General features: G+C 35.0%; 1 protein-coding gene across 7 annotated transcripts in view; it reads left to right on the plus strand.

The window, feature by feature from the left end:
• The window catches only part of DCAF6 (DDB1 and CUL4 associated factor 6), an 81,534-nt gene that overhangs the window by 37,659 nt on the left and 16,275 nt on the right, over positions 1-27,600 (plus strand). The window contains exons 11-17 of one of the 7 annotated variants that reach the window (XM_068692430.1): positions 3,763-3,924; positions 9,843-9,902; positions 15,075-15,180; positions 18,919-19,061; positions 19,874-19,957; positions 20,133-20,457; positions 25,351-25,392. In XM_068692430.1, coding sequence (XP_068548531.1) covers positions 3,763-3,924; positions 9,843-9,902; positions 15,075-15,180; positions 18,919-19,061; positions 19,874-19,957; positions 20,133-20,457; positions 25,351-25,392 — 922 coding nt within the window. The remainder of the gene's footprint in view (positions 1-3,762; positions 3,925-9,842; positions 9,903-15,074; positions 15,181-18,918; positions 19,062-19,873; positions 19,958-20,132; positions 20,458-25,350; positions 25,393-27,600) is intronic. The other 6 variants (XM_068692439.1, XM_068692458.1, XM_068692464.1 and 3 more) reach the window with 6 other exon arrangements.

A 27,600-nucleotide genomic window follows, 5' to 3' on the forward strand; every position in this document is an offset into this window, starting at 1 on the left:
ATTGTAACCCAGTTCAGCAGCCTCTATTGTTGGAACAGAGGAATAGCCACCAAAGACCACACACACCATTACCAAGGGTTCATTTTGCTCCGTTTAGTTGTGTTTCTCCTCCTCCTTCTTCTTCGTTTTTTCTTTTTTTCTTTTTTTTTGAAGTAGTTGGTATATTCTGGAGCATTGACCAGCACTGAGTATGTCCCACATTAAAAGTAGTTGCTTCAAGGTACATCACTGAAAATCTGTGGACTGCATAACGATAATGCACTAAATAACATTTCTGGAATTACGCATTTTCTATCCTGCCTTTTAAAGAATGCATGCCACCTTTATCATGTATTTTCTTCTTTGTCTCAGGATGTCTGAATTTCTAAGTAAAAGTTTATTGTGCTAGCATGCAGCTGAAATTGTTACTGCTCAATTCAGCTCTTTTGTAAGAGCATTTCCTCTTTCCCAATGTTACTTTAGACTCAAGATTCTCCTTGTATTCAGATTTAGAAGGGGTAGTGGTAGTGGTGGTTGTTATGTGTTGTTGACAGACAATGGAAACTTTCTAGTTTATTTAATCTAGTATAATGTTTGATAGGTTCTTTGACTACACCTACACAGGGTGTCAGATGGGCTGCTGCTGCTTCAAAAAAAAAAACAAAAAAGTCTCTATGTCTGGTATTCCTTATCACCATATGCAGATTTTAGTTAGGATCAAATATCATTTTCAAATAGTCTATAGGACTCCTGCAGGAGTCCTTAACTTAAATTAAATTAAACATGCCAGAGTAAGCATTTTGCACTGCTTTTAAAAAAAAACACTTATGTTGTAGAAGTCTTCTTTGGGCAACATGGGCAAATTCAGAGAGAGGGGGAGTTCTTGAGCAGAGTAGCAGTAGTGGAGTTCTGAATGGGTAGGCTTGAATATAGATTTTTCTTCTGCAATGTTTGTGTACTTATATAGATGATGGTGCTCAGTCATGAGAGTTTCTTTTCTTGCAGCCTCCAGTTTATGAATATAAAAACACTGAACTCTGTATCAAGAACAGGATTTCCCTGAGCTTGTGTAGCTGCATTTAGATGTGAATGAAACCTGCTGCTTTTGGGGGTGACGGGACAGGGAAAGTGATGACAGGCATATTAGTTAAAGTATAGTGGGGTTGAGTAAGAAGACCAGATAGAGGTGTGTTGTAAAAGATGGATGACCAGAGAAATAGTTTGCAAAATGGAAGAAGTGAGAGGCTTTCAGCCATCATTTTTCTTTAAGTGGTGACAAATACAAGCTTGAATGTCATAGCAAAGTGTTAGCAAACGAAGAATATGTTCTAGGATAATGACTTTTTTACAACTGTGGCATACCATAGAACAGGCTTACAAACAGCTTTTCTTAACTCATTTCTACAGATTTCTGTACTGAATAGAGATGCTGATAGTAAGCCTCTGAAATAGCAATACCTTTACACATATAATTCAAATATATTGTTAGTGTGGTCTTCCAGAAAATATACCATGTGATGAGCATTTGAGCTTCTGCATGTGCATTACTTCATCTCTTAATGTGGTGGTACTGATTGTTGTTGAAAGAAATACGTATTCAAAAAATAGTCAGAGCTCCAATCTGTGCTGGAACTTGTTGGGAAAAGTCTCTTTACAAGAATGTATATTCTAGAGGAATAGAGTTGAAGCATTTGAATAAGTTGCAAATAATCAACAAGATCGTTGAGGCACATGTCAGTGGTTTGCTATTGTCAGTACATTTGAATAATTTTCTTTCTATGATGAGATGGTGTGAATGCTGGAGACTTTCATGCTTGTCATGAAGGTAAAAAGTAATTTAATGTCTTCCTGATATAAGGTAGATTTGCTTATAAATTTTGAATGGGAAAGGGGCAATAGCTGCTGTTTCTTGTTGTTACTTTGTTTTGTTTTCCTTTCAGTTTCTCTTTCCTTGCTCCATTTGCTGGCAAAATAAACATTTGCTTAGAGATTCTGAAATGTGTTAAAAGATGCTGCAATTAAACTTATTCCAGATAGCAGTTATATCTTTACATTTTGAATTGTACTTCTTATTAAGATTTAAATTGTAACTGTCTCTGGAGTGAGTGGAGATGAATCAGCAGCAAGTAGTGAAAACTGCAATTTGAGACACCATTGATACTTCCATAAAAGCATTTTCTACCCTTTTTTTTTTAATTTCCGTAAACATTCACATCACATGAATTATTCATAGCAAATTTCTTTCATACCATATTCCTCTTAGGAATTATCTTTTTCCTTCTTGTTATACGTCATCAACCATAAACTGGCAGGTTGTATTTTCCAGAAGTGGTATTATGGCAAAGACATTAAAGCTTAAGGCGAGCAGGTATTAACCAGTGCCTGCTACTAAATTACTGAATGATCAGATTATAGCTTTGTGTTTGTTTCTTTTTGTGAAACAAAATTTTAAATTTGCTTGCTTCATTGAGTGAACGAGGGTTACAGTATATGTGTAAAGCTTAGTTTTTGCTTGGTTGAAAGGTGATACGCCAACGTAATGCTCTTTAGTACTTGAAGATTTCATAGTGAGGATATTTTTCTTTGCAGATTTCCTCATGTCTACAAAGTACTCCAGGGTGTCCTTGATAAAAATGCTTTCAGGATAAATCTGGGCTAACACTTCGTAGCAAAACTAACTAGAGTACTTGATGTGAATATATGAGTCTGAATTAGCTTCTTGACCCTCCTTTATTATAGGTGAGAGTAGTTAGCAGTGGTTCAGATCAATGTTGTGCTTCAGCTATTCCTAATAACGAGACAGTCTGTATCGTATAAACAGAAGCACTTGCTGAACAGCACTTGTGTAAGTAGAGGAAATCTGCAAAGACCACAGAAAGAATGAAAAATTACTTAGACACCTGTTTTATTGTAGTTTGTAAAATAAATAAATAAATACTGATAATCAGACAGTAGACTGGTCCATGCCAAAATGCTGTAACTTAGAAATGAATAAAGACAAAATAACGAACGCATTGAAGTACCTAAAGATAGATCTGCAAGAATAGTCTGTTAAGAGAATAATACTAAGAAATCTTTATGATCCAATAAATTGATTTATCTGGTGGACCACTTAACAGTGCTTCCAAACTTTGAATCCTCACCCATTGGGAATGTCTGAGATAAACATGAGTTCATGGTAAAATGTTTCTGTTTTTTTTTTTCATTAGATGCTGTTCTGTCACCTCTTTCCATAATCTACACTTTATTTTTTTCACAGGTTTGTTTTGACCAAAATTGTATTTTTTTTTTCCACATCAGAAAGCCATCACATTGATTTTGAAAATCTACCTGTATACCACAGCTGCATAATTTTCCACTACAAATGCTCTGATTTGTTGTGAGAATGCATACTTCTGTCATTTGCTTTGTTTTGTATCAGTCAGGATCTTTTCTTTTTCATTTTCTTTCTATCTTGTCTTGTTTTCCTCATAATTATTTGGTAAATGTTTTAAGTGTTATAGAAGGGGAGGGGTGCATTGTATGACATGAATTTTGAACTTTCTGAACTTTAAAATCCTACAAGTTGTGCATTTAAGAAGAGAAGAGCAATTAAAATATTTCATTTTATTATTTCTAGATGTCAGTAGACTGATCTGTAAAGTTTTTATCACTTTAATTACACTTAGTATCTGTTGCTTTTCTCTTTAGTCAGTCCCCTGTTCCACCCCCGCTTCTGTATATTGTATGTTTGATGCTTCTTTCTTTTACATACTTTTTTTTTTTTCTTCTTCCATTTGTCAGAGTTAATGGGACCCGAGTTAGCTATAATCCGTAGGGGTCTACAGCGGCTGAGGCTTAAGAAGGAACAACAGAGACAGCGAGAGCTAGCTGAGGGTTCAGCACCACAGTCCTCCTCTGATCAGTCATCCTCTAAGGGCTCCTCACAGGACCCTCAGGCATCAGGTTGTCATTTGTCAAGGTTTCTTAAGCAGCTAATGTAGTTATAGTTTGTGCTGCTATTGTTTGCTAAGATGCTTCACTTCCAGAACAAGACAGCTAATGCATTTGCTGCTCGTCTTACTTTGCATGTGGTGGTGTTTATCATCACATGGTTAGGAAAAAAATAATAATAACAGATTTAATTTATCTAACATGTTTGGATTATATAGTTCAATGATAATATATGGAGAAAGTTTCCTGGGTGCACACGATCAAGTATGTGCAATGTTTGTTAGATCAGCTAACCAAGAAATTGCTGTGTCCTGAAAAGGGCAATCTATTTACACACTTGTTACTGAATTGCAGTTAACTGTATCTGGTAGTAACATTTAAGATGGCTTTGATTTAGCATGTGTTCTAAATCAAGGTAACAATTCAGTAAAACAGAACTTTGACACTCTTAAATACTATGTTTGTACAGTAAATGTAGTGGAAAGTATTTGTAGTAAGCCTAAGTCCCCAAATATGCTTTGTCTTTTAAAATATGACTTTTCCTTTCGTCATTCTTGTCTTAGATTAAAAATGATTATAAGAAAGCTTTGGAGATTTTTATAATAAATTTGAGAAAGTTTTAAGTTGGAATAGAAGCATGTTTATCAATAAAGAATTAAACCTAAGACATAAACTTGAAGCAACCTTTGTCGTGGCACTATGTAGAAATGAACAGGGTACATGCTGTAAGTGTGAAAAATCAGTATATTCAGTGTTAAAGTAAATGTAAGGGCAACAAATCTAGCAGCTTTTTTTTTGTGGATAAATTTTGTGGTAGTTGGGGTAAGGCTAAACTGCTTGTAAGGACTGACATACATTCACGGTTTGGCTTGCTATGGTTTAATAAATTCATTTATCTGGAATCTTGCAGAACAATTTGATATAACAGTGGCTAGTGTTCTAGTTACACTATGTAGTTACTGAACTTTGAATTATTTCCTACAGCAGGAAGTTTTACAGAGTTTTCAGATTGTTTGAAAAACATTAATCCTGGAGGGCTGTCATGTTGAGTATAGGTGCCTGTTTACTTGCAGGAAGAGAACAAGAAAACTGACATTGGCAGTATTTTTGTAGGTAGCATCAGTTTCCTGGCAGGAAAAGCTAATATAATAATAATTGAATCTGAAATGAGAAACCTACCAATCTTATTTTAGTAAACTGGACATCAGAATTTATTAACTCAAATATATGTACTGATAGAGGCAAAACCTCTGCAGTCAGTGGATCTTGATCTCCAATTTTCATTTTGGATTGACTTTAAATAAATAGTTTCCCATTATAAAATTGAAATTAAAGTGGAAAAAAAAAGTTAGGTTATAACCGTATCTGTAGAGTGTTCAGCTGGAATTAAGTCTGGATATTTTACTGCCTGTCTGAAGTATGCACTGGTCTGAATATCACTTGATACTGTCTTGCCCGTCTCTTTCTTTATGCTCCTTAAAGGATGCACAGTAATCCTTCCTTCTGGTGTGTTGCTTGTGGGTCTGCATGCTGCAGAATCCCTTCTGACACAAACTTGAAGCTTTAAGTTAAGTGATTGTTTTGAGTAGAGGAGTCAGAGATGTGTTGTAGTTAGTTTGGATCGTACCTCTGCCTCTTGGAGTTGATTTGCAATGTCCTTTGAATGCTAGGGTAATTAATGGGAAGATCTGATTGTCTTGTTTAGTATCACTGAGGAGCAGAAGAGCACATACGCAGACTTAGATGAAACTGGTACTCGCATATTTATGTCATTCTTCATGTGACAGTGAATTTGCAGACTTAACCATTTTATTAAATGATTGCCTTGAAAGGTAGATTTCACAGAATTACTGAATATCCTAAGTTGGAAGGGAGCCACAAGGATCACTGAGTCCAATCTCTGGCTCCACACAGGACCACCCAAAAATCAAACCCTATGTCTGAGAGAATTGTCCAAGCCCTTCGTGAACTCCATCAGGTTCGGTGCCATGACCACTGCCCTGGGGAGCCTGTCCTAGTGCCCGACCACACTCTGGGTGAAGAATCTTTTCCTGACATCCATCTTGAGCCTCCCCTGATGCAGCTCCATGCCGTTCCCTCGGGTCCTGTTGCTGTCCCCAGAGAGCAGAGCTCAGCTCCTGCCCATCCACTCCCCTTGTGAGGAAGCTGCAGGCCTCCAGGAGACGTCCCCCCAGCCTCCTCTGCTCTGAGCTGAACAGACTAAGTGACCTCAGCTGCTCCTCATACATCTTGCCCTCCAGACCCTTCACCATCTTTTTCCTAGTTGTAAATTTTCAAACAGAAATTACACCCTAAAGTGCATCTGCCACCATATGAAATGAAGTCATAGGTTTTGTTTGGCCCAGGGCTGCAAATTCTCAGTCTCTACCTTGGTATAATTTATACTTGCTATGTTCTTGGGAAGTCAGTGTAAGACTAAGGTCATTTCTTTTGCCCTGTATTTCATTCTCAGTCTTTGTCTCTGCAATTACAGCAGCTCGGTTATCATAGCCATAGACACAGGGAGAAAAACACTTCAGTCATGTAAGAAATTAACAGTAGAAAATGTCAAGTGCTGAAAGCTCTTACTGGCTTAATAGAAAAGGTTGCCATACTATTAGACTGTATGGCAGTTATTCAGTTTCCTCCTAGCCTAAGGACTTGTAGCGGTTACATGAAGATTTGTAAACTTTCTGTAATAGTCAGCCCTCACTATTGAGAGGAGTAGTAGAGTATACTATTTAGAGGAGTGTGAGAAGTATGTTCAAAAGCTTATGATGCTGTTGGATACAAAGATGAGTTAACTCAAGTAATGATTCACAGTAGGCTGATTTGATGCTGGAGAAGAATATACTTTATCCTCAGATGGCAGAGACTATGTTTCAGTGGATACTTCACATGAAGTATTGTGTAAACTTGTCAGGGTTTCAGAAGCTGATTATGCTATGTGAATCAGGTCTGTTTTGTCTTCAAGCCTTTTCTCAGCTGTTGAACAGACGTGGACTTTTTTGGTAGCCACTTTATTTAAGAGGGAACTACGATAAATTTTTTATTTTATGTTTTCTCCAGTAAAGTCTAGACTTGCCATTCATTTTTGTGACATATCATAGCATTTACATACTACACAGAATTTAAACAACCATGTACGTGCTATATGCAAACGACAAAGAATTAAGTCTTTATAACCTGTAGTTACTGCTCCTCTGCCACATGCTGATATGCCATGTATATATCACTGTTAAGTAGTAATGGGTAATAAACTGAAGCAAGGCGTTGAAGAGATCTTTGTTTCTCTTGTTGAGAACTTCAAGTGAATGAAAGATAATACGAGAAGTTACAGAAATATGAACCAGCTGATCTTGAAGTAAAAGAAACAGAATTCGTATTACAAGTCAATGTGTACAGGACATATTTCTGTAGCTGTGTGTAATGTGCATGTATCATACATAATCTGAGTAATAAAAATGCAATTCTTATTACTAGAATCTTAGATTTTTAAATGCTGATGTATCAAAATGCATCTATTTTAGGTTCAAAATATGTAACAGCTTAGTCATTGCACAAAGCAATTATGAATAATTACTAAAACAAGCGTTTAATTTCTTGGATTAATGTCCAATTTAGTGGATTAATTCCACTAAAATTGTAAGAAGATAACAAAATAATAGTGAAGTGTGAGACACGTAAGCCCATATCGTTTCATTTTTACTGAGTGAATGAATGATACACATGGCAAAACATACCTTCTGTGTACTTACTGTCTCATAACTAGAAGTCAATAAGATTTGGAAGTACTGGTAAGGGTAGTAAATGTAATTTCTTATGCTTATAATTAAACTATGTTTATTTAGTCATATTTGTTCTATTTGTGTTAGCCTGAATTAAAGAGCTGATGAGACTAGCGTTTCCAGCCAACTAAAATGATAGGCATGATGTGCCTCTTAAACAGGACATAAAAGCATGTGGAAAGAATTGGACTGTAAGAACAGGGCTCAACTGAGAATCACTGTCTTCTGTGATTTAGTCTTCTCAGATTGCTATACAAGACTTCCTTTGCCTTTAGCACTTCACTAGAAGTTAATCCCAGCCGTGGGCTCATAGCTGTGAATATGATTCAACCCAGTCCGCCCTTGGGAGATGCATACCAATTCCTGTTTTGAGTCAGCTGAAATAAAAGCAGATCATCGTATGGCACGGTGCATCCTTACACCAGCTTTTTTCCTCATGTTTACATTCTAAAAAGTGGGCTACTACTCCATTGAAAATGCTCTCCTATAAACACTTCCCTTTTAAATTAGAAATTACATTTAAAGTGCACTTCACTTTTGGAAAGTGAAATGTATTAATGTTACAGGTCTCATATCTAAGAGCTAAGCCCCATCTAAATCCGGAGGCCAAATTCTGTGGTCTGGCTTAGGCTTCTTTGGTGCAGGGCGTGGGTAGGGCTGAACAAAGATGAAGACAAATGAAGGCCAATTTCTATTTCCTAATTATGCAAGTAGTGTATGAGCCCAGCTACCAAAACAAGCCAGCCTCCAAAATACATGGAACTTGCCTCAGACTCCCTTAGTCTTCACTGCTTCTCCCCTCCCATGCAGTGCTAGGTATTAGTGTAATGAGGAAGCAAGCTGTGATTCTTGAACCAGTAGCTGGGAATGAAGTGTCATTTGAGGATGTATCTTTAAATTAGCTTTGTTAATTTAGCAGTGTCTATTAGCATATTTAGCATATGTCTATTCTACAAAATGGGTCATGCTGTTGATTCTGGCCCAAACCTCAAAGTGAGCCTCCTGTAGGAGAGGATATATTATTTCATAGCTTTCCCTATATAGAATTTAAAGTAACATTAAAATTATTTCAGCATGCTGTGATTTTTTTTGTACAGTATGGCTGTATTTATAATACACAATATTAAAGCCATTTAGCTTAGCATGAATTTGTTTATAACAGAATTCAACAAATGGAACCCAGATATGGCAGCCTAGCCAATATTACGTTTGAAATACTGCACTAATTTATGTACATCGTCCCATTTTACAGCAATATGGAAGTAAGATCGAGACTTCAGAGATGACAAGGAAAATACACTTCACAGACGATGCTGAAGTTAGCATCTGTCATTTGTTTATTTGTTTGCACAATGAATGCAGTGCTGGTGATGGTTATTAACTGGTAGTATCCAGTGGGAAAATGCATTTAACTGCTGCTTTTTTTCTCTTTTTTTTTTTTTTTTTTCTGTGATTAGGTGAGAATTTTTATAGGACTGGTTGACATGGTACCGTGTTAAACTCATTAAAACACTTTCAATCATCAGATGCTACAGAGGTATAGCATCTAAGAATGCTATTGAATTGAACTGTCATCTGAGTGGGATCTATTTTTTTGGTGCTTTAATGTTACAAAAACAGTTTATATGCTGTTATATCTGCAAATCCTCTCATATTTTACATTTTATATTCCTAGGTATAAATATTGAAGATACTGGTATGCCACGAGTATTTTATGTTGAAGTGTAAATACTCTGAAAGTTACATTTAGCACATGGTTTGAAGTACTAGTGTCATTTAATACATTTGAAAGCCGGTAAAGGCTTTGAAGTCATAATTCTTCGCTATTCTTTGTGACTTTTTAGAAATTTGAACAACATGGCAAAAGCCTTGGTAACGGACAAACATTTTCAATATCAATGTCAGCAAGCTTCAGTCTGTTGTTCAGTGATTACCTAAAGCAATACGTAGTGATTTGAAACAAGTGGCTTTGCTTCTGTCATGCCTAGAAAATGCAGTATGGCTGGCTGCTCATAAAACAAACCCAAAGCTTCCTTATGTTGCTGCTTTTTATTTTTTATTTTAAACTAACATGTGATCGTGACATTGCTGTGCAGTTCTCTGCTGCTTATGTTTTAAGTTGAAATCTCATTTTTGTTTCAGATTCTCCTTCTTCTGTGGTTAACAAACAGCTTGGATCCATGTCACTTGATGAGCAACAGGGTGCGTGACAGGAAATGCGCTATACCCAGCCATAGTTGATTGCAATGCTTCTTTTTTTAAAATTGCCTTTCATGATGATAAACAGTCCAAAATGCTGTTCATCTGCATAAAGTAGCATTCTGTAAGCAGATCTGCTGGAAACTCATTATTTAATTCTCAATACCAGTATCAGCGTAAGGTTAATCATTTTCAAAAGCCATCCTATGCTCAATTCTTAATGCATTTGATGTAGGTACAATAAATGTCGTATGCAATCTACAGGCATTAAGATTTTTTTTTTAATGTAAAGCAAAACTAATTCTTTAAGCAGTCTTTTTCTGAATGGTTCTTCTTGGATCAGAGTGCAACTGTCAACATTGAAGTAACTTGTAATCATATAATGCTAAAGTAGTTTATATTATGCAAGAGATATATGCATCATTGTTGTATTTGCACTGTTTGAGTAACTCAAGAGCATCTATAGCACTCACATGCAACTTACCTTTGTGATCCTTTGTCCTGTACCCTTTCTGCTAGACAAGTACTACTGTTTCTCTGTAGATTTCTCACTGTCTGGTGGTAAAAAGCAAGCTCGTGAGTTTTCCCTAGGCCTGTTATTCATCAGTCTTTAACTTGTGAGCAGTGAACTAGACCAAAGGACACCCTTTTCCAGCTGAACCAACATCATCTTTGGTGAATATTTATGCCTGAATAATTAATAAATGATAGAGGGTAACTTAAAAATAGATTTCCATACACTCTACATTATGTTTACTCCCATATGAAAGCCTCAGTAGAGCTTTAGTATCTCAAATATCAGAAAAGAGCTGGCTGTCTCCTCTTGTTTCATATTGTAAACTAGAATGCTGTTTTGAAATCCCATTTCTGAAAGATACTCTGTTTGGCAACTGTTGAGATATGGTCAATTTTAGGATGCCAGAACACTGGGGAAAAAATCAAGCTGTGCTTTTTATTGACATAATAAATTCACATTGTGGGACTACATTTTGTGATGAAATAGCCTTAAATCTAAGTACATTTACTAACTATTCATGGTTCAATAGTCAACACCACTATTCAGGTTTAGCTGGAAAACTTTTTCATTATGAGTGGCCAAGTTCTGCTCTCTTTTATGAACTCAGAATAAAGCATTATTTGATGGTAGTAGAATAAGCTGGAGTTAACGTACGTAATCTACATGCTTATTGGAGTTCTTACAACAGAAAAAAAAATGGAAAAACGGTTATTGATAAAATGGTTTGTTTGTTGTCATTGAGAATTAAACCCATATGACAACAAAAATAAAGGTAGTAGTTTTGGTCCCAGAAATCAGTTCCCAGGTCTGCTTTTTTTCTTAATTTGGTACTGAATTAGCTGGTGTTCTGTTGGACCAGTCTGTTGTTGGCATATATGTTTTATAACCGTATTTGGGTTTAGAGGTCTTCTGATACTTACTACAAAAATATATTTATAATGCCATTTTTTTCTGACATTCCAGCAGAAGCTCTAAGTCCTTCCCATTCATACAAAATAGGTTTCAAATGGATTGTAATGATCAAAGCTGGAGGTTTAGTTTGACTGTGATTGTAATAATGAAGGGTGACTATAAGAGCTGTTCCAGTGCAAAGGCAGTATTATGTCTTCTAGGAACTTCCTGAATTGATATGAGTAGAGGAAACCTGAAGACAGAGCTCTAGCTTGGTAACTTTGAAGTACAAATGAGTATATGCATGCCATACTATATTAATGCTTCTTCCTACATACACAGAAGCCATATTGAGCACTGATATTTCTAGGTATTTGCACATTAATTTTAGGTTTTATGGGATGTCAACACAACAGTGTGATGTCCGTGTCAGATTGTTCAGTGCCACTTGACAGGTATGTGAGCTGGCTCTGAACAAGCAGGTGTGTCAACTACAGCACAGTTAATTCTTCATTTCTTTGTACCTTAAGTCCTGGAAGATGTCAGCATGTGTTGTGTCCCAGCTGATTGGCTCTGCCTCAGACAGACAAATTTCTTGGGCATTGGTATGCCTACAGAGCTTTCCAGGTCTAAAGTGCGCTCTGCAGGTATAAGCTGAAGAATTTTGGAACTGTGCCTCTTGCATGGCACAGCATGTTCTGTACTGCTTCTTTGTAAAACAGCACGAAGTGTAATTAGAAGGGGAATCAACCAGAAAAAGAAATTGTATGCCTTCAGAATGTACAAAGCTGATTATCGTATGAGGAGATCATGATTAGTGCTGGATGGGAAATATTTTGAAAGTTTTTAATGAAAAGTCATCTGTCTTCTTCACATGTGTTTATTAATATATCAGTGAAGTGGCCAGCACTTGAGATGTGGGAAACTAGCTTGAAGTTCCTTATGTTAGTTTAACTAGATAATACAGTCTGGAAACCTGTCTTTATGAACTCTTACAAGTTCATAGGTAAGAATCCAAATCTTTGTGAAGTTACATTTGCACAGGTTCAATTTCTAAGAGAAAAAAGCATGGGGCATTGCCTTCAGCTTCTGTCTTTTATTTGTCATAAGGTTATGAATGAAATTTGGTCTTCAGTTGTAAGTTACAAAGTTGACGTTACAAAGTACCTTCTTATGTTACAAAGTATGTCTTCTGTGACAGGACTGAATATGAAATAAGTCTAAGTTGTTGATAGTATCTTTAAAATATAATGTATTTGGCTGTAAAATCAAAGTGAAGTTTCAAGGTATTTTTGAGGAATATGAAATACAGCTTAGTAAGGTGTTGACATGCTATAGCTTTCTGTTGGACCAGTTTTTACTTTACTGGGGTTTGTAAGTAGATTAATAGTTTTAGGAATAGCTGTCCCCTAAATCACAGAAGCTATGCAACTTTTCTTCTTCCTTTTCCTGTTAGGCTCTGGATGTGAAATAGATCTGGTCTGATGAGATTAAGGTTTTAAAAGAGAACATTGCTTTCCTCTGATCTATTCTGTCTTTGGCAGTCACTCTGTGCTTGAAAACAGAGTTCACAACTTCTGGATTTTTATGTGGCTCTTCTAAAAGGTTGTTCAGTTTTGTACTAGGCAAAGCTAATTAGCCTTTTCCACATAGGCACCCACTCAGCTTTCCATTAGCAGTGAGCTTAGTATAAATTAGTTGAACTACACAACTAATTCTCTGCAGTTTATTATCAGATTCTTGTCTGATCTTTTAAAGTTTTGTGTTCCTATTAGTGTCAATTTCATTTCCTAAAGACAGATTAAAGAAGAAACTGACCCAATCCAAAACATAGCTCATTTTTGTAGGTACAAGAAAAAATGATTACACAGTATGGTTTAAGAGCTATCTTTCTCCAGGAATTTATAAAAGTCATTTCTCAGTTAGTTATTTCTGTAAGCATATAAGCAAAGATTCCAATATTTTGGGTCTGAATAAATACAGGCATTGCTTCCATAGTAAGTCAGAAGACAGTCTTTCAGCATTTTGCTTTATTTTTTTGAAGACAGGATATTAAGACAGGAAAGCACTCTTATGAGTTCTATAAAGCTCAGATCATATCATCTTATAACACAAGACAAGCATTCGGTTGGATTCATTACAGTTTAATGATGTTCAGTTACTTTTTGGTAATATTAACTAGTTTTGCGATGAAGCAAATGTTGCATAGTAGCATCAGGTTATAGCATTATCCTTGTTCGATGGCTGTCTTGGACTATTCAAGGTGGTAAATTGTCTGTCTTCTAATTATCTGAGTTCCTGGTTTAAAGATATGTCTTGTCTCCACCTGTGACAAAGAAGATAAACAGTCCCTCAACTATGTTATCTTTTACTCTAATAGTGTCCAGCTACTGATAACATATGCAGTATCCTGGAACAATCAGTATTGGTACTTGTTTAGGAAGGGATGCCCAAATATCAATGCCCCTTTCACATAGAAGATTCTCTTCAGAATAGAAATACAATAGAAATACATATTTAAAGTTCTTCAGAGCACTGATTACCCCTCTGACACTTTGAGTGGATTTCTCTCTTGTCAGCAGTTCACAAATGAGCATTAATGGTTAGGTTAAATTCTTGCGTGCTGTTTCATGGTTCCTACAATGTAATTGTTTTTGTTTTGTTTTTCTTTTTAAAATAAATATCCTGTGGCAATGTTGTAGCCATTGCTGTTCTGCTTGGGGAATTTGTATACTTGTGCTTCTTCAGTGTTAGCATTTAGTTCTTGTTTATCCAAAGATGATCTGAAGTTTTTACTTTTTAAGTGCCAGTCTGCTGCCAGTACTGCAAGTATACTTTTAGTCAAATTTCTGTACTCTATTAAACAAAGAAAACTTGATACTCTTTTGTCCAAACAGTCCTGAAATAAAAAGCTCAGTGTTTGTGCAAAGAGAAACTATGTAGATTAGTTTCAGGTCATTTGAGTGGTGCCTAATACTAAACAAACTTCTATCATCTGAATTTTGAGAGATTGGCACCTCTGACATGAGGCTTTGTCTGATGGGACTTTACATTAACTTTATGCTGTTGACTAGGGCCAGCTTAAGCATTAATGGATATTGGACCATGCATGTAGGTAGTGTGACTATGGATTTTATTCAAGGTTGATGTTATTTAGCAGTTCTTTTTTTGAAGGTGCCCACTGAACAGTCCTTAAAACTATATATTCAGCTTAAGTTTGCCAGAGTTGCAATGGTTTTCAATGTGATTGACTTCTTTTGCCTTTGGATGTCGTGAATATTTTGTTTTGCAAGTACTCCACTTCTGCTTCGAGTTATTGTAATGTGATATAATATAGATCATCATCTTTCTTCGTGTGCATTTACATGAGGCAGAAAGGATTGAACATCACTTCTAAAGCACTTTATGTTCATATTAAGATACTTGACAGAGAAGAGATCTGCTCCTAAAGGATCGTATTGTGTGTACATGTACCTAGCTGACAATTTTATTTACATGCATGTTGAAGGGCAGCATTTTCTTTGTTCGCTCTTGTAAATACAAATAATTTTAGGCTATTTTTAAAGCATTGCAAAGTATAAATTTGGTTTGTTTACTATGAAACTTCTTAACTTTTTGCTTGGGCCGTAACCAATCTTAAATAGATGTTGTACATGTTACTACCATATTTGACGTTTTATAAGATAATTAAATGAAATTTCAGAAATATAACGTCGTTATGTACATTGCTGTTGCTCATCCAAACTTTATCAACCCCATATTTACAGAAAGCGACAAGCCACGAACGGGAACAGGTGAACCAGTTTTAAGTTTGCACTACAGTACAGAAGGAACAACTACGAGCACAATAAAACTGGACTTCACTGATGAGTGGTAGGACGTTAATTTTGCTTTTGACTTGTTAATGACAACTATATTTCATTGACACTGATCTAGCATAGATACAAATATTTTTTCCATATTATATATGTATGTTTTCCAGTAGGTACATATGCAATTTGAAATGGCTGGAGTCTTTAGCACATATAGAATATAAAAGACAGTCCTACTTTAATGTGGAATTTATGCAAGAGTTTATGATATCTTGCTATAGGTTTCCCACTATATTAGCATTAAAAAGACTTATCTGTTGCCATCAAAACTGAGGATCATTTTAGCATTCACTAATCTGATTAAAGCAAGGTAGTACGGTGATGGAAAGGTGGTCCAGAAATTATCGATCAAGTTTTGATTCTCTGCTTTACCATTCTTCTTATATAGTATTCAGCAAGTAAGTGTTTCTGTGGCACAGTTCCTGAGTTGTAAAACAATGGAGTTATTATTTCTGTGACTGAGGAGTGTTGGTGCATTCACGAAGTTCATTCATATATTTAAAATATCGAATTTGTGGACTGCTAAGATATTACAGTGATTTTAGATAATAAAGAAACCCATACAGTCTAACTGGCGTGACTTACTTAGTTTTGTATGGATGCCTATCATTAGAACATCTCAGTACCTACCAAAACAACCACAATCCTTATTTCATCTCTTCTTAATTCTATTTCTTTACCCATGTTTTAAAAAATATCATAAAGATAGTAAATAAAAATGCTCACTAGCTTTTCTTACTTAAAAACAAAAACATGTTTATAGCCACTCTTAAATGCTGTGGCTTTAAATGTAAAACAAATATGGACAATTTTGTCCATAGCATTTTGGAAAGTTCAAATGGTGATCTGCGTGTTTTCACAGCATGAACGCTTTGCCTATAGTGAACTTGAAATATTGTGACAGTTCTGTTAGAGCAGTCTTATCAGACTGTATTTCTATTTAAAGTCCAAATTTAGCAAGCTTTGAAAAAAATACTTTGGTTGTAATGCTTTTAACTAATTCTGTGTTTAGTTTTGTCATCATTTTTGTTTACTATTTTTAGGATACACTGTTTTCCCAAAGGGAACAGAGCATTAACAAATGTTTTGTCTGTTTATTCTTGATAGTGTTTTTTATTATAATAAAGTGCTAGCTATCACTCTATCACAGAAAACAGTTTTTTTAAACATCATCAACATTGTGTTTATTTTTAGTATAAAATTTGAAAAATGAATTTTATACTTCAAACACGTAATGATTTTGAAGACAGCAAATTTCAACGAACTGCTGCATCAAAAATAGTATTAAGAAAAAGTTATGTGTACAGGAGATGGAGATGAGGGATGGGAAAACTACTCATTACAAAAATATGAAATTGAAAAATTAAGGGCTAAGTGAAAACTACTAAAACTTAACTTTGGTTAAACTTTTCAAAGAGTATTAAAACAGATAGAATAAAGGTCTTTTAATTATTTAATCTTATTGAAGCAAGGGTGGAATGGCAGTTAAGTAATAACGAGAGTAAGTAATACTGTATATTACTTACTGGTAAAGGTGAGAGTGTTGATGAAAAGGTCACAGGAGCTGGATGCAACTCAAGTGAAAGCAGGAGTTGGAATTTAATTAAGGAAAATTGGAGGTTCTCCATCTAAGAAATTTGGAAAAAGAAAATGGTGCTTACATTCTGTCTAGTAGCTAGTATTTTAACAAATCTCTTGCACCAACATTAACACCATGTGAATGAGAAAGAAATATCAAATATAGTGTCAAAGGAGAATGAAGGACTAAACACTATGATCTGTTAAGATTAATGGTATCATTATTCTAGAATCTAAAATAGTCCTGATAAAAAGGCATTAAAACAAGCAGTGCATAGGAAATTAACCAAAATTATGGGAACTGGAGTATGCAGAATGTAGTACTGTTTTCCAACAGAATAATGGGTTCTAGAACCATAAATGGTGTAGTATAGAGAGCCTGTCTGGACTTTCAAGAATGTATTTGCTGTTTTGCTGTGTTGAACTTCTGTTACAAGGTGGGGTAAGTAAACTGATAAAGAAACTGCACCTAAGAGTGAGCTTAATGGAGCTTTTACAGTGGGTTGTGTTAACAGGAAGAAGCATTTCCTAGTGTGACAAAACTGCAAGGCACTGTCAGTCCAGAGGCTAAATAAAAACGCATGTAGAATGAAATAGTAGAGGTAGGGTGAAATCCTGTGTAAAAAATAAATAAAAATCATGCAGTTGAGGACAAGTAACAGAAACATGATCTGGAATTTGGGAGTGCTGTGAGAATGAAATAGAGGGCCTTCCACATGGACAAGCAGAAAACTTGCTATGGAAGCAGATAGTAAGTCTTAATTAGTGTAAAGAAAGCACAGGGTGTTGTTTTGTTCTCTACAAAACATCCTCTACACCTCTGCTGGTGTGAAAAGTACCACTGAAGTAAAAAATAAAGCAGAGTAATAAATGAGTGTAAATTCACTGAAAAGTAGATTTCTAAGCATAAAAAATAAATATATCTTAATCACTTTTAAGATAGTGTGGTTACATTCATAAAAGTGTTTATATCATATGAGGCATGGTTTAGAAAAAAAAACAAAACTGATTATGCAAATAGTCCCTTCCTGTCTGTCCAAAAACAATGCTGAAAATTACTGATTTGGAAGAAGTAATGCAAGGGCTAAGAAAAATTTTCCACGTACTCCAAATCCAGTACAACAGTAAATTGACTATGGCTTATCAAGATGAGTAAAAACTCTCATATTTAATGTAAAGAATAAAAACATTGAACCCTAGGTTAGATTCTCAAGAATCTAGGCAAAGCATGATTCATGCTGGTTCTAACAATGTAACTTGTAGAATAGTTTAGTACTAATGTACACAGGTAAGAAAATACTTGTCAACGTTCTCAAGAATCGTGCTTATAACTCTTATAACTCATCTTTATATCTGCTTTTGTCTAGTGAATTGTCTCACTTTTAGATGCCAAAATGAAGATGAGGACAGAGAAAGAATAAGAGAGATCAGGAAGAAGGCTTTTCATTTTCTAAAATAAGGTCTTTTTTAGGGAGTTCAAAAACATTAGTTTTGACAATATTTGCAAAAACTGTGTTATGTTTCCTGAGGAATTTTTCTCTGAAAGAAAAACTTGTGCTCAACAATAATTATCTAATCTAAACATGAATGGGTAGTAAATCTAATATACCAGCATAGAGTAAATCTTGAAAAATACAAAATGTTGAGGACTAAAAGCCAACATCAAAAGTCTGTGGCTCAAAAGGTAGAGAAACAATAGTGAACAGTGAATAAAATAGAAAATGTTATCTAAAGTAGTTTTTGAATTAGATGTGATAAGAGCATGTATGTAATTAGTGCTCAGTTGACAGCTTGTAATACTTCCAATAAGGTCTCTTCTCTGATCATTTATGTGTATGAAACTGTGTAAATAATGAAAGAGAGCAAATCCTGTTGAGTTCTCACAGAGAAATATGATAAGCAATAAGGAAATACTTTATCCTTTGTTCTTTAAAAAACAAACCTGTGATGCAGAGGAAGACTCTGGAATGAGTGACAATGGACATAATAAAAGAAAATTTTGGAATTTCTGTGAAGGTTGTTATTTGACAGTGAGACTGCAGTGAGAAAGATGATGAAGGCTATGCTCTTGCATTGATTTTCTTATCAATTTACATTATTTCTAATTTTGGGGGGGATTTGTGTTGTTTATTTGTTTGTTCTTTACGTGTTACATTGCCAGGAGCAGCACAAATTCAAGCTCTAGAGGGAGTGGAAGTCATTGCAAAACTGAAGGCCAAGAAGATGCTGTAAAAACAAAAGCCTCAGAAGAGTCAGGACCTGAAGATGAAGAAACAAGTAAGATACATCATTACTTCTGTAATGGTAAGGTAAAAATTCTGCTCTCATATGATCATGACTACCACTGAACACAATGGGAGTCTCATACACATGCATGTGAAGGCAGAATATAGCCATAACAGAACGTGGTTTGGTTTGGTTTTCCTTTCTTTTTGGAAAGAAAAAGGTACCAACCTGAGATAGATGCAAATAAACATAACCAAAATAGCTTTTCTGGTTCTTAGTTCTAAAACCCTCATTCTTTTTTCTTAAGGGCATTTTGGCCCTAATTTTAATTGAAAAATAGTAGCACTTCTGTTTACAATCATGATGAGTGCTAAGTATTTTGTTACATTTCTTTCAAGCTTTCACTGTATTTTGTTATGTGATGATGTCTTGCAGCAATTCATTGCTAAAAGGGCAGTCAAGTCAAATTACTGGTTCTAGTGAGTTGTGGGTTGTTGTTTTTTAATCTCTTTTAATGGAGGGATAACTTAATTTCTGTGTTCAGGAATAATAGCTTTCAGTAAGTGATCTTTTTGTTTCAAGACTATTAGTGCTATTTTTGCAGCTAAATTTTCATCTGTAGGATATAAGTTTATTAAGGAACAAGATACACTTTTTTCTTTGTTAATGTATTGACCTGAGCAACTAGATAGTTTTTTATATACTGATTTTTATGTGATTAGTATCCAAAAATTCAGTAAAGTGAGATGTAGAATTTGGAGGGTATCGTTCTGATTGTTTTGATTGCTTTGATTGGTTTGATCTAGGACTGCTAGTCCCATGTAGATTATTTTACACTGTAGATGCTTATATATGTGAAATCATGTGATTAATATTAAGTTGTTATTCAGGAGTTCCTGATGAATCTCGCAAGGAAGACACAAGTAATGAAGAACTGAAAACTACAGATGAAACTATAGAGACAACAGAAGCAAGTATGTGTCTGTACTCTTTTCAGTATTGTTATATGAAGAAGTAGGGAATGGAAAACTAAATTTCTAATATAAACTCAATATGTATAATTTAATTCCTATGACAATTTATAGTACCTTCTAAAATAAGCAATAATAATTGATGCAGTGGATTATTTTCACCAATATTTTCTATTAGCTGTATCAGATCAACCTGTTACTGAGCATCCTGGAATCCAACCAGAAGAAAATAGCCCCAGTGTTGACACTGGCTCCAGAAATATAGAAGAAGAAACCTCCTGTGAAAAAAGTGCACAACAAGATGTTTCAAGTCAGCAAAGTACTGAATCCACTGCCAACTTGCTTGCTGCAAACGATGAACCTCAGTCACACCCAGAATCCTCAGGGCTTGCAACTCCAGAAGAGTCCTCTACCAGGACCTCAGCTCTTCAAGAAACAGATGATAGTGATGATGATCCTGTTCTGATCCCAGGGGCAAGATATCGAGGAGGACCAGGTCACAGGTTAGAGGAGTATTTGTCTCTGTTACTGCTTGGCAAATTGCCTTTTTTTTTTTTTTTTTTTTTTTTTTTTTTTTTTTTTTTTTTAGTAGAAGTACTAGAGGCCAGTGCTTTATTTACTTAATTAAATTGTTCTTTGGACAGCTAGACAAGCTTAATGACTTAAGTCTTATTTTGCCTATATATAAGATATGTATAGCTCTATTTTCCCTCTTAGCCAGGCAAGCTCCCATCCATGGACCTAATAGCTGCTTTTGCTTATTTTGTGCCTACTGAGTACCCCAAGGATAAACATTTGCAGTTCGTTTTTGATTGTTCTCACTTGAGTCATAATTATCAAAAGCTCATAAAATTTCATATAGGGCACAGGGGCCTAAATTTTCTCTTTGAATTGTATTTTTAATATTCTGTCCTTGACAAAGCAAGAGCTATTCTCTGTTTTTATTCATTAATGTTTTTCTGCAGTACATACATTAAGACTTACGTGATCAATCATTCTTCTTTTTATTATCTGACGGAGAAACTCTGTAATCCTGTTTCTCAGTTACTCAATATTTATTCAATATCTATGTATAGCAGTCCAAAAAAAAAAAAAAAAGGTACTTTACTAAAGATTGTCATCACTAAGAAAAGGTGCATTTGGTACACTTCATATATGTGTAAAATGTGGACATATATTCATTATTGTTTGATCATTCAGTAAACTTAGCCTCCAGTTCAGTATTGCTCTTTTTAATACCTTTGTTCACTAAATTCAGTTCTTGGACTTTTAAGAAGTTATAGTAATTATTTGAGCAACCTCATTATTGCTGGAGTTAAGAAAATATCTTTCACATATTTCAGATGTTTATGTAACCCATTGTCAGGTGCCTTAGCTTTACTCCTGTCCTCTTCAAAGTTCTCTTGCTATTAATTTCTTATGCTAGCAATGTAAATTCGTTACTGGAAGCATTACAATATGTATTCATTAGGCAAACAGAAGAAATGTAATAAATGAGTATAGAAGAAGTTTTGAATTATTTGTGGTTAAAAAAAAAAATACAATTATAAGCCACCACATTGTTAGTAGTGACAAAAAGGCTGGTAGTTTCTTATTACACAGCATAAATAATTCTGCTCACTAAATGATATTTTTTATGAAAAAGTTGTCTTGTCCAGGTTCTGTCTGAATCCATTAATTGTCCATGCAGTAGTAAGTAGACTTTAATTGCAGGTATATAGCTAATGGCTGAAATAGTTCCTACTGCAAAGCCAATGTTCATTGTGTGGCTGAAGTGGTCAAAGAGCAAGCTGTGAAAAGCTCTGCAATTTTAACCCAGTTCTGCTTTCAAGTAGGATTCTTAGCTACTCTTCATGCACTTTGTTATCTCTATTATGTAGTAATTTCTGGAGTAATGTAATAAGAATGACAGTTCCTGGTATCATATAGCCTCGCCCACTATCTTCCCACGAGCGTGGAAATCTTAAATGAAGTTGCACTTTTGTCTGGCACTGTTTTTCTCTTCCTTTGCATGTAGTAAGATTTCTTCCTGTAGCAGTTTAAAATTTTCATATAGGAAAAATCATTCAACTATATTAATAATGCAGTTAAAATTCTTTATGCTGCCCCCTCCTTCCTTATTCTTCCCCCAAATAAAATCTGAAAAAAGCTTCTGTTTAGTTAATACTGGTTTAGGATTGCTTCCATGCTTTCATTACTCAGGTTTAATGCCTGACCACCTCATTTTGTCATCGTCTTTGTGCAAGCAGTGAAGTTTAATTTCAAATGACTCAGATATATGTTTACTTTTTTTTCCTCCTATTCTTCTGGTCTCAGGCATTTCTAAATGCCCACTGATCTACTGAAGAAAAGTGAGTGTGTGCCCAAATGAATTCAGACTTCCAGACAGAAAAAGTAGGCAGTGGTGGTCTTAAAGGCTTGCTATAAGCCATCTTAGTATTTGTATCTCTCACGAAAAGGAGTGAAAGGAACTGGAAGTCCTCTCTGCTATTAAGACAGATGTTACAGCCTATAATCTTTTTCAGAAACTGACCAAATTTACATAAAATCCCCCCAGCACTTTAACACATTTTGCTTCTAAAGTTGCTTCTAAACATTCCTATAGCCATTTTGGTTTGTGCTAACACAGTACTTTGATCGAAATAATATTTTTTCCATGCCCAATGGTTATCATTTCAATGCTGTTCACCTTCTTCATTATCAGCTTTTATTTTAATAGTGTGCTGAGATTCTCTGTACTCTTAGCAGTAAAAACTTGTAGTGTTCTTCCACCATTCTACTGGTTCCTACCTTTGCTCTTCCTAGTTATACTTTCTTGAAGCTGGAGACCAGACAGTCCAACACTGTGCTGTTTGGACTTTGCTAGGAATATTAACATGATTGCTCATTGTCTAGAGAAAATTCTCAGAAGCATCAATGGGCTGTAGTTACATCCTTCCCCTCTCTCACCTATGGCTGTCTCATAGTGGTGGCTTTTGCTGAGACATAACATCAGTCAAATTACTGAACTCTTTCCTACTTCCTCATTTCCAGCTAATGTGTTCCCATCTTTTACCAGAAGGAAGCATGGAAGTACATAACCATCAATTTTATACTACTGAATTTCTTCCCAGCTCTTTTTCTCAAGGTCCTACAGTCCCCTCTATATTCATAAAATTAACAAACTTTGTGTCCTCAATGCACAGCATGAGTACATTCCTACATTTTGCTCAAAGATCATTAGCAATATATTAAATAAAATTGCCTGTAAGACTGGTGCTTAACTCTACCAGAATGTTTCTTCTAGGCTTACATTTTCTCTTTTCTCACTTAGTAAATTGTTACCTAACACTTAGTTTACTAAATCTCATTTTCCCAGGTTTACTTAATAATTGAGTTTCCCATGTGTCATCTCAGAGATAATTAATTGCATTAATACAGAAGTAATATAGTAGATTTCATCTGTCTAGAACATGTAGGAGGAGTTGTTTGTGGCTTTTATTTCTTTCCAGAGAAGGTTATAAAATTAGAGTGCAATAATCTACTTTTTTATGAGCCTATTTTATAAAGTGGCAAAAAAAAATCTATAGGACAAAATAATGGGCTGTAGCCTTCTGAAACAATGCTAAAAGTTGTTCAACTAATAAGTCTTTTCCAGTATATAACATTAGTATTTTTCTTATCTGCAGCAAATCTTAGGGCTTTTTTTTTTTTTTCCTAATACCTATTAAATACATATTGCTTATGTAAAGGAGAAAGTCGATGGTTGGGGAATTGAAAATAAAGAAAACTGTCTTAGAGTCAACTTTTTACTGTAAAGTGCAACTTCTTCCACTGAGAAAGGGAGGATATACTTCTGAGTCTCTGAAATCATGATCTTAAACTTCTTAAGGAAAAGAAATGGCCAAAACCCCCCTTTGATATCTGTTTTGTAAGTACTTGCACTTAAATAGATGAAATTGCTGCTGCAACTTTGCTGGGTTTGTGCAGTTTTTAGTAAGATACATGTAGATTTCAAATTTGTGAATAGATATTTTTGTCCACTTTGTTTACAGAACCTCCATTATTTTAATTATGTTTAGGCAGAAATCAGAATTTTAATGTGTTCAAACCAAGAACTGGGTCTTTATATTTCACTTATATGATCTAAGTATTGATACAAGGGACATAAACTCTTATTGTAGATGCTTAAAATTCTCAAAACATAATGAGTGTAGATAGTTTCTCTCTAACTAACCTGAAACTGAACTGTCAGGAAAGAATGTTCAACACCTACACTAATGATTGGAAAGGGGCCTGGAGGGCCTAGCAGCCCTACATTAATAATTCGGAAAGGGCCCTAAAAGAGCCTAGCAGCAAAGTAAGTAGAAATATCACAGTCATTTGTGGGTTGACAAATTGAGTAAGTCAACTGAATGTTGACTACAAATCATCTAGGAATAGTTTTTCTTTGAAAGAAATAATTGGGAATGTGCCATCTCTCTTTTTTCTGTAGCATTTCTGCAACCCCTGAGCATCGCTATAGGGATTATGAAGACCAGTGACAGAAAGAAGCTAAATAGTTACTTACATTTTTATATTGATAATGGGGTAGTCAATACATGTTCTTTTTAACATAATTGTAGAAGGAACTGCCCAGAGTATATTTCAACATTTTTTTATTTTTTTTATTTTTTTAAAAAAGCCCATTTTGCACTGCAGAGCATTTAGCTAGATACTCAATAGAGAAAATAACCTCTTGGGGGTTTTAGGGAAACCACAGGGAATGATCCCTTCTCTTACAAACATGAGAAGATAAGCAGGTTTTTCAGTCTTGAAGTGTGCTCATAGAATATCTTCTTTAAATCTTGTAAGTTCAGTAAATTTAGTTGGAACAGATAGATAACATGGTTTACCTTAACACTGTACATTGTAACCTGTGTGAAGCAGGGCTGGGAGGCAATCTAAGCAAGATACGCGTGCTTCATGTAGAAAGAGTGCAGCTTTTAACTGACCGAACTGATTTTTCCCATTAGTCGAAATAACTGTTTCAGGGCTGTTTTCCTACTTAAATGACTGACTTAATTTTATCTGGACTTTGACAGAAGCTGATATATGAGCAGAGGCTAAGCCTGGAAAATTTTAAACTAGTAGGTTAAAATTTAAAACAAATGCAAATGTAAAATGGAAATGATTTTGCAGCTGCTTCTGTTTCTGCTATAATCTGTGAAGAATTACTGCATTTTATAAAATCAACTTTGTGTACTAATATGTAATCTGTATACTATTTTTGCTGATATCAAAATAGTCTCATATACTAACACATCAAGGAGAACAAATCTCGGAAGAAGTAGAACTCATTTTGTAATAGATGCTAACCTTTAAAAACATGATATCCAGCAATTTTGAATGACTTCAGTTGTTGTTCCCTTTACTAGATATAATATCAGAGGAACAGCGATAGGTGATAGAATAATGAGGTAATTCATTATTTTCTTCCTCCCCTCTCCTTTTTTATTTCTGTATAATGGATTTATCAGGTTCATGTTTTTCATGTCTAACTGGCATTTTAAGAATTACTATACTTTAAATGCTATGAATTACAGAACATATTGCTTGAGTTATATTTAGCTGCATGTATTGCATGGAAATTGATAAGAAATGGCAATATAAACATTTAACAATGTATTAACCTTTTTATTGTGTGTCACAGAAATTAATGGAGTTTGAAAAATGTGTAGTTTGTGAAAAGCAAATACCTTTTTTTATTATTATTATTCAGCAGCTGAGGAACGTGTCATATTTGCATGTGCCACTGCTGATCTGCTCTGTCTCACAGTGCAGAACATCCAGTTCTGGAAAAGATATCAGAATAAACATCTCAAAGACCATTCATATTTTTTTTTCTTTTGCTTGAACAAGATGTAATTATCAAAGTTATATTTGATAATACATGTTTAGCAAAAGAAGCTTTAAATCTTACAGAATATTTCTGCTAATGAAGTTAAGTGAAATAGTCACTTGATCTCATATTCCTCACTGAAATACTTGAGTGAATTAGTTGTAAGAACGTATAAAGTAATTTGGGCAACTGTGTTTGGCTGTGTGAGATAAGAGGGAGAAACAATCTACAGTGATTTAATGTCAAAGGCTATAGATAAGGGAAACGGGAAAAGAAATGGGTAAAAATAATTCTAATGATGAAAACCAACATATTGCTTTTTTGTGGCCAGAAAGGAAAAGGCTTAGGATGTGGTGTTATAGAAAACTTAACCTGAATCCTGCATTTTAAATGCTTTGAGGAAAATACCACAGACACACTTCATTGTTTTGCATTCCAAACTTAGCTGGAATTGTAGAATTTCCTCCTAGCATCTAACCTAAATCTCCCATCTTTTTGTTTAAAACCATTCCCCCTTGTCCTATCACTGTCTGCCTGTGTAAAAAGTCGCTGTGTTACAACACACGCTTGGAATTTCTTGGGCAGGAACATGATAGCTGTCAGGTGGATTACTCTCTGCAGTCAATGAAGAAATGACCATAAGGCATTAGAGAAGCAGCTTTTAAGTTAATGGTAATATGTCCTGGGTCCCCTGCAGTTGTTTTGGATAGGAAAAATAGTTGAAATGAGAAGATGGCAACAAGGAAAAAAGACTAACTTCAAAGAGCAGAAGAGAAGGGAGCAGGGTTCCTGGTACTTAGCAGGAAGAGATGATGTTTGGCTCTGTGTGTAAGTTAATTTAGAAACTTTAGAAGACACATACCCTTAGTATTGGATGAATCAATATTGTTTTAGCTGAGTAATCAGAGCTGAGACAAGAGGGGTGCAAAAAGGAAGCGACTACACATGAGCCCTACAACTAACTAGCTGCTGCAGCTTAAGAGGCAATTAGTTTGGAATAATGGTGTTTGGAAGAAGAGGGTTATCAAGGGTGCCAGATTAATTTTGTCTCAGCCACTGCATCAGGCCTCCACTGGGTCAGTTTGTAGCTGAATTGCTATAGATTGTATACAGATTCAGCTGATAGATAATTGTGATGTTCAGTTTTCCCTCTTCTGAAAAACGTATCATTAATTTTGACTGTCACTCCTCTAACTAATAGATAAGCATAGTTGTTTTAAAACAAGCAGGGCTAGTTAGCCAGAAATTGTTGAGTAACATACATGGGGAACTGAGGTCTGCAGCTCTCAAAAAATATATTTTTAAGAGAAATCTTGTGTTTTTCTGTCTAGAAAAAATATTGTACTATAATAAACAAACTGCTTTAAAAGTGATTCTTTATTAGATGTTACAATTTGTGAACACACAGAAAACGTCCTATGTGACAAAGTTTTTTGACTTAGCTTGTATGTTTAAATCTTTTTCCATTTTTCTGGCTATTTAATTGAAAGAATACAATGGTTTCACTTTTGAATGCCTATTCCACTCATGTAGGGTTTAATTTAAATGCTCTTTTCATTATTAATGTTTATAACAACTGATTTCAAAGTCTTCAATCTGGCTGATTGTAAGGGACAAAGTTGTGCTCTAGTCCATGCCTATGTCCTTATTTTTAGAAAAAATATTTTCTATCTTACCTCAAGGTACTGAGATGATGAAAGTACTGTATATTGTCTTGGGCTCAATTTCATCAAGACTGTACACGCCAACTTTATCGTAAGATAGGAAACGAGGTAGCACAAAATTT

This window comes from Anas acuta, chromosome 1 (assembly GCF_963932015.1).
Source record: "Anas acuta chromosome 1, bAnaAcu1.1, whole genome shotgun sequence".
Classification (NCBI taxonomy): Eukaryota; Metazoa; Chordata; class Aves; order Anseriformes; family Anatidae; genus Anas; species Anas acuta.